General features: G+C 47.1%; 1 protein-coding gene, 1 long non-coding RNA gene and 1 pseudogene across 3 annotated transcripts; 2 read left to right on the forward strand and 1 right to left on the reverse strand.

The window, feature by feature from the left end:
- Positions 1-1,427: 1,427 nt before the first annotated feature.
- Positions 1,428-10,803, reverse strand: LOC109748043 (uncharacterized). Of its 2 annotated transcripts, none has more exons than XR_006666253.2 (5): positions 10,261-10,803; positions 9,312-9,386; positions 8,559-9,207; positions 1,991-2,247; positions 1,428-1,909 (listed from the first exon to the last, which is right to left on the reverse strand). It is a non-coding gene; the product is annotated as an uncharacterized lncRNA (long non-coding RNA). The 2 variants fall into 2 exon arrangements; XR_006666252.2 differs by having other exon boundaries at positions 8,541-9,207.
- Positions 6,160-6,904, forward strand: LOC109748038 (AAA-ATPase ASD, mitochondrial-like; annotated as a pseudogene).
- On the forward strand, positions 6,986-7,390 carry LOC141027716 (AAA-ATPase At3g28540-like). Its single transcript, XM_073504973.1, has one exon. The coding sequence runs from the start codon at positions 6,986-6,988 to the stop codon at positions 7,388-7,390; it is 405 nt and encodes a 134-aa protein (XP_073361074.1).
- Positions 10,804-11,458: the final 655 nt, after the last annotated feature.

Genomic DNA, 11,458 nt, shown 5'->3' on the forward strand with positions numbered 1-11,458 from the left:
AACCAGTGAGAACATTATGTAACCTAGGTCATTATAAATAAGTTATGCTTTGTGTTTGTATTGTATCATTTGATTTGAGTTTTGGTTTGTTCCATTTCATGTAGCATGGAAAACATGACCCCGGAGGAGATGAAGAAAGTATATGAGAAGTGTTGTGACATTGCATCTAAGAGTCTGGTGGTAGCGTCTGAGAAGATTGTAGCGGAGCGAGAACTTGGTATCAAGAGGGAGCTTGAAGCATGGTTCAAGAGCAATGATGAGGTGATTGCTGCCATGATGGATTTCAACAAGTATCCATTCATGGAGAAACCTTCTGATCTTAAGGAGAGAAAAGTTTTCCGTAGGCTTGTGAAAGAAAAACAGAAGATACTTAATGAGCTGTATGAGATGGAATATGCTTGCAGACATTTTGTGGCAACGGAGATCTTTTTCTCTGTGAACATAGAAGAATTCCGCGAGCTGGACTTGAGAAAACCCGGACAAGTCATTGGATGGGCAATCACACAAGGCAAGTAAGAGATTCCGGAACGCCGTGCTCGATGGGCCTAGTTCGGCGAAACGAAAGGTGTGTTGGAGAATTGGGAGGGATCGTCGGATTATCAACTGAAGCCTAATCCTGATCGTGACGCACAAATTGAACGTCTTATACGTTTTAGATCTTTTTTTCCGTAGTAGAAAATGTATGCTCGAGCTTGAGCTTTCTAGTTTGAACTCATGTCATTCGAATCGCTAGATGTTTTAAGTCAGTTGAACAAGTGTCATTTGTGGATGTAATGAACTATGCTCAGTTATGTATGTCTTTGCTACTCGATCATTTGTGGATGCTTAGTTCATAGAAGTTTGTAAGAAATGGAAAGGCAAAGGGCTATAAAATAAAGGCAGGGGGACATGGATCAGCACCCTACCGCCATAGGCTCCGGCGGTAAGTTGACCAACCCTACCGTCAAAAGAATGGCCGACTTGGTCACAGAGAAAAATGGCTGTTGGGGTGGCCAACCCTACCGCCAGGGCTTACGGCGGTAGGTCGCTACCGCCAAACATGATGGCGGTAGGGTGGCCAACCCTACCGTCTGTATTGTCACCGATTTGGTCACAGGAGGCAGCACACCAGGATGCAAACCTACCGCCACAAAAATGCCCGGTTTGATCACAGGAGAAGCAGCAGAGCAGGCGGTTGGGTGGCCACCCTACCGCCGTCGCCCTTGGCGGTAGGATAGCCAACCCTACCGCAAAACAGGGGAGAGTTTGTGTTCTAGCAGTTTTGCTGTTGGGATTCGTCGCTTACCGCCAGGCCTTATGGCAGTAGGGTATCATAGCCTACCGCCAGGGTGTATGGCGGTAGGGTGCAAAGCCGGGCAAAAGTTTACTCTGTTTTTCATCGTGTTCATTATTTCTAATTGACAGCAAAAATAGCAGCATAGCAGATGTAGTTCATGACATAGTTTCATCACAAGCTTCACAAATCAAAGACACAGTTGACGACATGTTTCGCAAATAAAGTACATAGTTCAACACAATTTTCACAAATCAAAGACACAGTTCATCACATGTTTCTCGAATCGAAGGCATAGTTCATGACTAGTTTTTCGAAAGTAAGGCCTTATTGGGTCACACGAGGCCATTTCCCTTTCTTGTCGCGTGCCTCATCCTCCTCTTTGGCTTCACGAGCCCTTGCAAGCTTTCTTGCTCTCTCCTCTTGACGAGCAATCTTCTCCTTACGTGCCTTCTCCTCTTCACGCTTCTTTCGCTCCATCCTCTTCTTTTCACGACTTTCTTCATCCAAGCCTCTCTGAAATGCTTCTTCAAACAACCGCTGCCCCCTTAGACAATCTCGATGTTGATCTTTCTTAACATCTTCTGGCACATTTTGATCTATCCATGTGAAGTACTTACAAAGTGGAGGCGGCGACTACGTACGAATAAAGAACAAATGTGGTCATTAGTAAGATAGATTCAATGGTTGAATACTCTTTGAACTTGAACGACTTACCAGCGGCACATCATATGCGTGAGCTGGACGAGGACGATCGTAGGCATAGTTGGGACAAACAAAATATCTTCTTCCTTCCGTCCATCATTTCTTGCGACCGGTGGATATCTTAACTTTGCAAACATCTCCACACCAACATGATGGAGTTCTCATATCTTTGTCCTTCACCTTATCCAACTCGGCGTCTGTCCATTTGTCCGGCATGTCCTCGCGGTTAGCACACGGTGGCCTCGTCACGGAACCGGAAGAAGCCATGCCTATGAAGACAAATTTGGTAGTTAGTAAAGTAAAATAACATGTATGTATGCAAGAAAAACAAATAAACAAGACCAAATAACAAGTACCATATAAAGATAAATTTGGTCGTTAGTAAAGTAAAATAACATGTATGTATGCAAGAAAAACAAATAAACAAGACCAAATAACAAGTACCATTCACATTATTTCAACCATCTGGGTTAAGCAAGATGTCAATAGGCCTTCCTCTATCAACCCTTCTCGTCCTACGACCACGGCCACCGGTACCCGACCGCCCCCCACGTCCTCTAATACTGTCTCCTCGTCCACTACCGCCAAGATTCGTCTGTCCTCCACACGCACCACTCCTGCCTCCTCGTCCACTACCACTCCTACCTCCTCATGTGCCACCGGTAACTCCTCTTCGGGCATCACTTTGACTAGTGGGATCCGGAGTGTTGGCATCGATCCGTGACTTTTTGGTGCATTTCCTAACATTGTGTCCCGGCTCGTCACATTTACCACAACTATTGATGTCCGGTGCCTCCATGAAATGGCCGCTACCAAATTGTTTCATTCTGGTGTATCCAGCTAGGTCATCCATGTCAACCCTAAACCTCTTCTTTCTTCTTCTTCCCTTTGTAGGCACCATGAGTTCAGGGTCGGGGACGATGTGTGGCCCATCATACTCAGGCCACTGTGACTGATCTAGGAAGGGATGAAACCTAGGAGCCCATGTCAACCTCGTTCGTTCCAATGTGAACTCATGCAACCGCAAGGTGGTACCATCGGATACTTTCAAGTTTTTGAACCTTGCGGCGGTCATCACGTGCGAGCAAGGCCAATGACACTTGTGAGGTCTCTCGCACTGACACCACCGGGTCTTGAGGCGCACCTCATATGCTACTCCATCGTACGTCATGTCGTCCCTTGTTGTGCCACCCGGCTCATCGACTTGGTAGATTTGTTCTTTTTCATTGAAACTAATGATTTTTTGACGCCAAGATTTGCGTGCTTGATGCTTCAATCAATCCTCAACTTTGAAGGGAAGTTCCATTTTCTCACCTATCCATTTGGCCGTCTCTTCGGAATGCCTCAGAAAATACTCGTTGAGCTTGAAGAAGGTATATTTCTGCAGTGACCGGCAAGGAACGGACACCCTTGAGCACATTGTTGAAGCATTCCACCATGTTACTTGTCATGTCTCCGTATCGGAGACCTCCTTCGTCGTAAGCACGTGACCACTTATGCTTCTCCGGAAAATGCCTTGTCAAGAATTCTCTCCCTCCTTTGTTCTTCTCCAACGCCTTGAATAGCTTATCATAGCGGCTTTGGAATGTGTCGGCGTTGAATGCCACACAAACATGGGTAAGATCTTTGCAAAACTCCTTACTCTTGCATGCATGGTAAAAGTTTGCCACAAAATGCCTCATGCACCAACGGTGTTGGAGCTTTGGATAGACTGGAATGTTAACTTCTATTGCTTTGAGAATCCCATGATGGCGATCCGATATGATGCACACCTCTCTTTTGGGGCCAATCACCTTCGTCCTCACATGATCCATAAACCACTCCCAATTATCATCGTGCTCGGAAGGCACCAACGCAAATGCCACCGGCAACACATTGTCATTGGATGAGTGAGCCATTGCTACCGTCAACGTGCCCTTGTACTTTCCGGTCAAGAACATGCCATCAATTGACAAGACGGGGCGGCAATGCCTAAATGCATCGATGCATTGCCCAAAGCTCCAAAAAGCTCGATGAAACACTCCCTCGATTGACTCGACCCTATGACGCATGCCCGGATTCCGATGAGCAATGGCTCCCAACATTCTCGGAAGAATGTTGTACGCGACAACATAATCACCATGCAACATCCTTATAGCGTTTGCCTTGGCCATCCACACCTTTCCATACTTGACCGGGTAGCCGAATCGTTCGAAGACCAAACTCATGAGGAACTTCACCTTCACGGTTGGGTCATGGGATATCTCATTCAACAATTTGTAGCCTAGATTCTCAGACGTGAGTTGGCGATGTCCCTTGCTTCGGTCCGCTTTCTCCGGCGGTATGCACTCGTGGGTGGCCACACAACTCTTCAACTCCCATTGCCCGGTTTCTTTGATCTTTCTTCCACGGACCTTCCATGGGCAACCTTCCTTGTCACATTTGATGGTGTCGCGCAATGTTTTGTTGGAATGACGAACAACGAACGGTCTATGGTTCCGAATGGCGTAGTCACTCAACTATATCTTGAACTCTTGCAAACAACCAAACTTGATCACTTTCTTCAAATGAGCATTCTCATCCTCACCCGGTGGCCTCGGATCACCCATCCTCGGGCAAGGTGATGGTTCGACCAAGCCCAACCTCATGCCACCATCAACAACGGCCTTGTCGGCAAGACTAAGATCACGAAACAAAGAGGGTCCTCTTTCCTTGCCATTGACCTTCTTGTAAATTTGATTTTCTTGCGGCGTGAATCCATCCTCATCCAATTCTTCCGGTGGACCCTCATCATCCGACTCATACCTACACATACGGCTGTAAAGGAGGTTACGGTCCATGTCTTGTTGATGCACAATGACAGCCAAGTCACCAATGGGATTGTAATGAATCTCTTCTTCTTACTCATACACATCATCTTGAGCAATAACATCTCCATCAACATGAGCAATGGCATCTTCATCAACATGAACATTTGCATGTTCATCAACATGAGCAACGGCCTCATCTCCAACATGATCATCACCTAAAAGAACTATGGCTCTAGCATTGATGACCTCTTCATTTGGTTGGCTACTTGGTGGTTGGCTAGCCGCATTGTGGTCATACACCACGACAGCATCATGTATTGGGGAGGACACATTCCGGTTCAAGACGAGTAGTGGCCGAGGAACTTCAACCTTTGTGGCAAATAACTCAAGTGACTTGTCTTGTGATCCCTCAACTTTCTCCTTATACACTTCCCAATGCAATTGAGAGGTGATGGACATACTCTTTAATCGGGATTTTACTCCCACTCCCACATCATATCGCCCAATAAGCTTCACACCATCACTTGGGTTAATCCAATTGAGGACGTTTCTCACTTTCACGACAATATCATCATATCTCGGGCTTGTGTCAAAAACCATGGCCTCCTCCCCTTCGTCAGCATTTCCATCCATGAAAGCCGCCTTGTCCAAATAATGCACATTCACTAGTTTATCCATCTAAAAACAATGGAAAAAAATTGAGTCATCCATGAACCAGCCATTTCATATGGATGAACTATCTAAAATATAAGATTTTGAATCTAACAACTACTATACCTTAATCATAGCACTAACCCTAACCCTAACCTAACTAAACCCCTAACCCTAACCTAACTAAACCCCTAACCCTAACACTTAAGCTAGCTTGCCACAACAAAGAGTGACACATATTACTTAGGTCAACCATAAATGACCCATAAATGCACCATAAATGCACAATAAATCCTAAACTAGAGGAAGAACTAGGGGGTTGCAAAACTAGTTGATTCCAACACAAGTAGATGATTTGAACCAACCAAATGAAGGGGGGATGGGGGAGGTACCTTGGGTGATGCAAATGGCCTCGATCCAAGGGGCAAATCTCAAGCAATGAAGGGGGATCTAGTGGGTGCTTGGGTGGGGGAGAAGAGGGGGAGAGAGTGAGAGCTCGGGGAAGAAGATAAGTGGAGTGGGTGGGTGGTGAGTGGACCCCACCAAACCTTATCCTCCAGGACCCTACCGCCAGAGACCTCGGCGGTAGGGTGTCGGAGCCTACCGCCAAGGCTGGCGGCGGTATGTCCCCTTTGCCACGTCAGCGCCCGTTAACGGCCAGACGGCCGTCAACGGAACCTACTGCCAGGGGGGTGGGGTAGCCTGTAAATCTCTACCGCCAGGGCCTCCGGGGGTAGCTAAAAGGGTCAAATCTCGAAAAAATTCATATCGGGGTCAGATCCCGATTTTATACGCCAAAAGGGTCAAAACACGAAATTTTGCCACGAGAGGCGCTTCTACCAGGTCATCTTCCACCGGCGGCACCGCGACCTCGTCGTCGACTCATACTTGCCCTTTGTCATTGGCGAGGGTCATGGCATGATTGGCGAAAACCGCCAACCCCTCCTCTTCACCAACAATGCCAGCAGCAGCTGGAGCCCCTACCTGGGCAAAAGCGTCTAGAACCAAGTCCCCTTTGAGCACCCCGCCACCTTTGACACGCTCACACATGCATCCCGATGAGAAGGAGGTCGTCATTGACAATCTCATGGCATTCCAAGAGAGCAAGGAATATTACACCAAGGTCGTCAAGGCGTGGAAGTGTGAGTACCTCCTTTACGGATCGCCCGGCACTGGCAAGTCCACCATGATCGCCGCCATGGCCAACTTCCTCGAATACGATGTCTACGGTCTCGAGCTCACGGCGATCAAGAACAACACTGATTTACGGCAGCTCTTCATCAAGACCACGGGAAAGTCCATCATCGTCATAGAGGACATTGACTGCTCTGTCGACCTCACCGGAAAACGCCGCAATGACAAGAAGGCTACAAGCGACAAGGACTACGACAATGATGACAAGCCCTAGCTATCAGTAAAGCCGGAGAAGGACGACGCCACCAAGGTGACGCTCTCAGGCCTGCTTAACTTCATCGACGGGTTGTGATCTACTTGCGGAAGTGAGCGAATCATCATCTTCACTACCAACCATAAGGAGAAGCCGGACCTGGCGTTGATCCGGCGGGGCATGATGGACAAGCACATCGAGATGTCCTACTGCCGCTTCGAGGGCTTTAAGGTACTTGCCAAAAAATACCTAGATGTCATCGAGCACAAGCTCTTTGGGGAAATTCAGCGGCTGCTCGAGGAGACAGACATGTCGCCCGCCAACGTTGCAAAGAACCTGATGTCCATGTCGAAGAAGAAAAAGAGGGAGCCCAACGTGTGCTTGACAGGCCTCATCGAGGTGCTCAAGCAGGCCAAAGAGGACATGGCGGCGGCCAAGGTGAAGGACGCAAATGGCAAGGAGGCTGCAGCAAAGAAAGCCAAGGAGAAAGAGGAGGCGGAGGTGAAGAAAGCTAAGGAGGAAGACAAAGGGAAGGACAAAGAACCGGAGGAAGCCAATGAAGATATCAAGCAAGGTGACAAATGAAGTGATCTCAAGTCAGGAAGCTAAGAAAAAAGAGTGAGCTTGTTCACTAGTGCTCCCTTGCAAAAGAAAAATGCACTGATCTCACTTGTAATGTTGCTACTACATATGAAGCGTGCAACAATAGAAGATACTAACAAGACCCATTGAAGGACGATGAAAGCAAGGCGATGCTCTCACGCCTGCTTAACTTCATCGACGGCTATGGTCAGCATGCGGTCGTGAGCGAATCATCATCTTCACGACGAACCACAAGGAGCGACTGGACCCGGCGTTGATCCGACATGGCAGGATGGACAAGCACATCGAGGTATCATATTGCCTCTTCAAGGGCATCAAGGTGCTCACCAAGAACTACCTGGACGTCATGGAGCATGGGCTGTTTAGGGAGATTCGACGGCTACTCGAGGAGACAGTCATGTCGCCCACCGATGTGGCAGAGAACCTGATGCCAATGTCGATGAAGAAGAGGGACCCTGATTAGTGTTTATCAGGTCTCATTTAGCCGCTCGAGGAGGCTAAGAAAGACGTGGCAGCGGCAAAGACGAAGGCGAATGGGGAAGAGGAGGCAGAAGCGGAGAAAGCCGAGGAGAAAGAGGGGAAGAAAGAAAAGGAGAAAGACGACGGGAAGGGCGCAACACCGGAGGAAGCTAAAGGAGACACCAAACAAGGTGACGAGTGAAGTGACAGGAGTAGAGTGAGCATGTTAGTGTTCTCTTACAAACACAAACAGATGCAATGTTTGTTTAAATAAAATATGCATCACTCAACTGAAATAACATAATATTGGTTTCTCTTCTCTAATTCAGACAGAAAGCAGCTATTATAATGTTGCTATATACTCCCTCCGTCCCATAATGTAAGACGTTTTTGCAACTTGCAAAAACGTCTTACATATTAGACGGAGGGGGAGTAGTACATTATGCTACAATACCAAATGCTAACATGATATTGTTGTAAGAACAGAACAAAAACTGAGTGTAGTTTGCATATATATAAGTTTACTCTCTACAAAAGACAGCAGTCTGGTGTATATAAGTCGCCTATAAAACTTCTTTGTTCTGAACTTCTGATGAACATACAAATGCTACGACAGACCCCAAAACACAGACACATGCCATGATCAGGAAGGGGAGTTCGAAGCGGTGCTTACCGGCGCAGGCAAACTCACCTTGTGGTGACTCCTTGTCACAGAAGTGCCTCTGGAAACCGGAGCCGATGTAGACCGACGCGCGGAAACCGGAGGAGATGATGGTGTGTCCTACACCCATGACCAGAAGCGTCGCTGCTATGAAAAAGGCCTGCCTACTCCTCACGACTAGAGGAAGTGATTGGAGACGCAGCCTGCACCGAACCTCCCAGAGAAGTTCCAGATGCTCCAGAGCGACACCAGGGTGATGGTCTCCCTGCTCGTCTAGCCAAAGGGAGCCCCTTATCTGGCTGACGTAGTTCACCGTGGTTAGCCCCGATCCCATCCCGCAGGCCATCGCAAGGAAGAGCAGCCAGAAGTCGAATTTACACATGGCCTGCACCGCATTCAGGCTTTCTTTGTGCGACGACATGTCCTGACCAGATCCGACAAGCACAGTGCTAGAGCTGGTTCTTCTCGCTGTTTCGGTTCCGTCTTCTGAGCTCATACAGAAAAAACTGCTGGAGACATGATCAACAGCAGGAGTATCGTCACAAAGCAAACACTCTGTCCAGCTGAACTTATCACGAATACTTGGTTGCAGATTATGACAACTTTCAGGTACCCAGCAACAGTAAAGGCCATGAGAGAGAAGGCATCAAGGAACTTCTTGTTGTACCGCTGATGAGCGCTGTGGACATCGACAAAATACGTGAGAAGCAATGCGATGGCTGTGGGTAATATCTCTAGCATAAGTATGAAACTGCCAGGATCAATATGGAGAGTGCACTGTACCTGAACCGGTGTTGCTGCACTCAAGCCCAGAAAACCATGTATAGATGGTTTAATGCCATATGGAGTATGCCATGTCTGTAATTGTGTAACGAGACAAAACATGATACACTGCCTAATAAACGCACCTTATGATTGGTAGTTTGCTACGTTGTCAAGAAACAGAGTGCAGGTTAGGATTATTGAGCAAATCGTGTGCAATGTTGGATCCACACACGTTCATCGTCAGATTTGCCAATATACTTAGGTGAAAACTCAACACAATAACGACGAAAGTTCGTGCAATTAACGCAAATGATAGCTCCACCCAGTGTGGTAGATACAGTATTTCAGGAAACAAACATGGTGCTGAAAGGATGAGGCCAGCAAAAGAAGGCTGAATTATTGCCTCTCTGGTGTCTCTGGGCCAGATCACATTATAATGAAACAGTGACTGTGCCTACACAATTGCACTCTTCCTCTAGAATCAGTAATGCTGCCTCCCAGCCTCCAGGGAGCAAGAATTAATACAAGTCTAAGAAATCGCATTACTGTACTTTTCTGCTACTCTCAGCATATGCATCATCTGTATACTGTGCTATGCCACCAGAACAGATTCCTCACAGTCACAGCACATAAGAAAGGAACTGAAAGCAAACAAAACAAATGGTTCTTCTGATTTTTGATTCATCACAGTCACAGCAGAGGATGTGGCCCTTTTGATTTCACATGGATTTTTTGATACTTCAGATTTCATCTGTATACTTTGGATTTTTTTGATTTCAGCATATACATCACCTACACATGGTTGTATTGCAGCATGAATCACTACAGGTCTAAATAATCACATCATTTAGGTACTGATGGAGAGCAGAGACTAGATACTGCTTAACTCCTCGCAAATAATAATAATAATAATACTGCTTAGCGGAGTAAGAAAGAAAGCCGGCGAGGGGAATCAGGACGGCAGTACCTTCACAATGCCGTTGACGGTGCCGCGGTGGTCGGGGAAGTTCTCGACGGCGGTGACGACATGGCCGTACTATAGGAAGGTCTGCGCCTGCGCGGCGAGCAGCATGTAGAGGCAGACGAGCGGGATCGGGGCCGGCGAGGAGGACGATGCAGGGGCTTCAGCGGCCCACGGGCGCCTACGCGGAGAGGACCCCGGCGTTGGCGCTCGGCGTTGGCGCTCACGTCGAAGAAGGCGACGGCGTCGAGCGCGGACTGGTCGTAGAGCGCCGCCCACCGGCCACCGCGTCCCACGCGGCCATCGCCGCCTCCCCCCGCCGGAACAGAGGAGGAAAAAACAAAGCTTATTTTTTGGCTCGTGATGTATCTGCTTCAAGGTTCCAATGACGTGGGGCCTCTTTATGTTGACACGTAAGCTACGGGACACGCACTAGCCGCTCGCGTTATTGATAGCGAAGGCCAACTGAGAGGAAACCACTGCATTTGTTAAAGTAGAGAAATTTGAGCATTTTTTTTATAAAACTTTCAATCTATTTTTTTGGCTTTGATCTATTTACAAAGAACACAAAAATAAAAAAATACATCTATGTCCGTAGATCAATTAGCGACGACTACGAGTACTCAAACAAGCCGAAGGTGCCATCGTCTATTTCTCACTGGAGTCAGACCAAACTTGTTGTAGTAGACAAAAACTCGTCGTGCAAATGCCCCATAAGACCAGCGGATCAAAACTGGAACCGTACTTATGAAATTTTTGGGCATGATGGCTAAAACAAATTATTGGTTTCTTTTGTGAAAATGAATCTATAGTGTTGTCCAAATTGTTTAGGATTTTTTTTACATGAAAGTAATTAGAAGTGGTCCAGCTCAAAAACAAAGTAACTAGAAGTTGTCTCTGCTTTTTGCCAAGGCCGTTCTTCGTTTGTGGGCCTACATTATGGTGTGTGCGGTTATCTTAATTATGTATAAGATTTTTGTACATCTTCAACGCTGACCCGTAAATTTGTTTTCGCATTTGTCCGCGGACAGAGGGGCAAGTCCGTTGGCACTGACACAAGAGCCGACCATCCGACGTTAGCTGCGTACATTTCAACCATTGTTTGAATTAAACGGACGAAATTATGCAAATACAATGGATTTCATATCAACTGGACGAAATTCATTACATTTTGAAAGTTTTTTAACTAAAAACTATACCGGAC

This window comes from Aegilops tauschii, chromosome 7, assembly GCF_002575655.3.
Source record: "Aegilops tauschii subsp. strangulata cultivar AL8/78 chromosome 7, Aet v6.0, whole genome shotgun sequence".
Classification (NCBI taxonomy): domain Eukaryota; kingdom Viridiplantae; phylum Streptophyta; class Magnoliopsida; order Poales; family Poaceae; genus Aegilops; species Aegilops tauschii.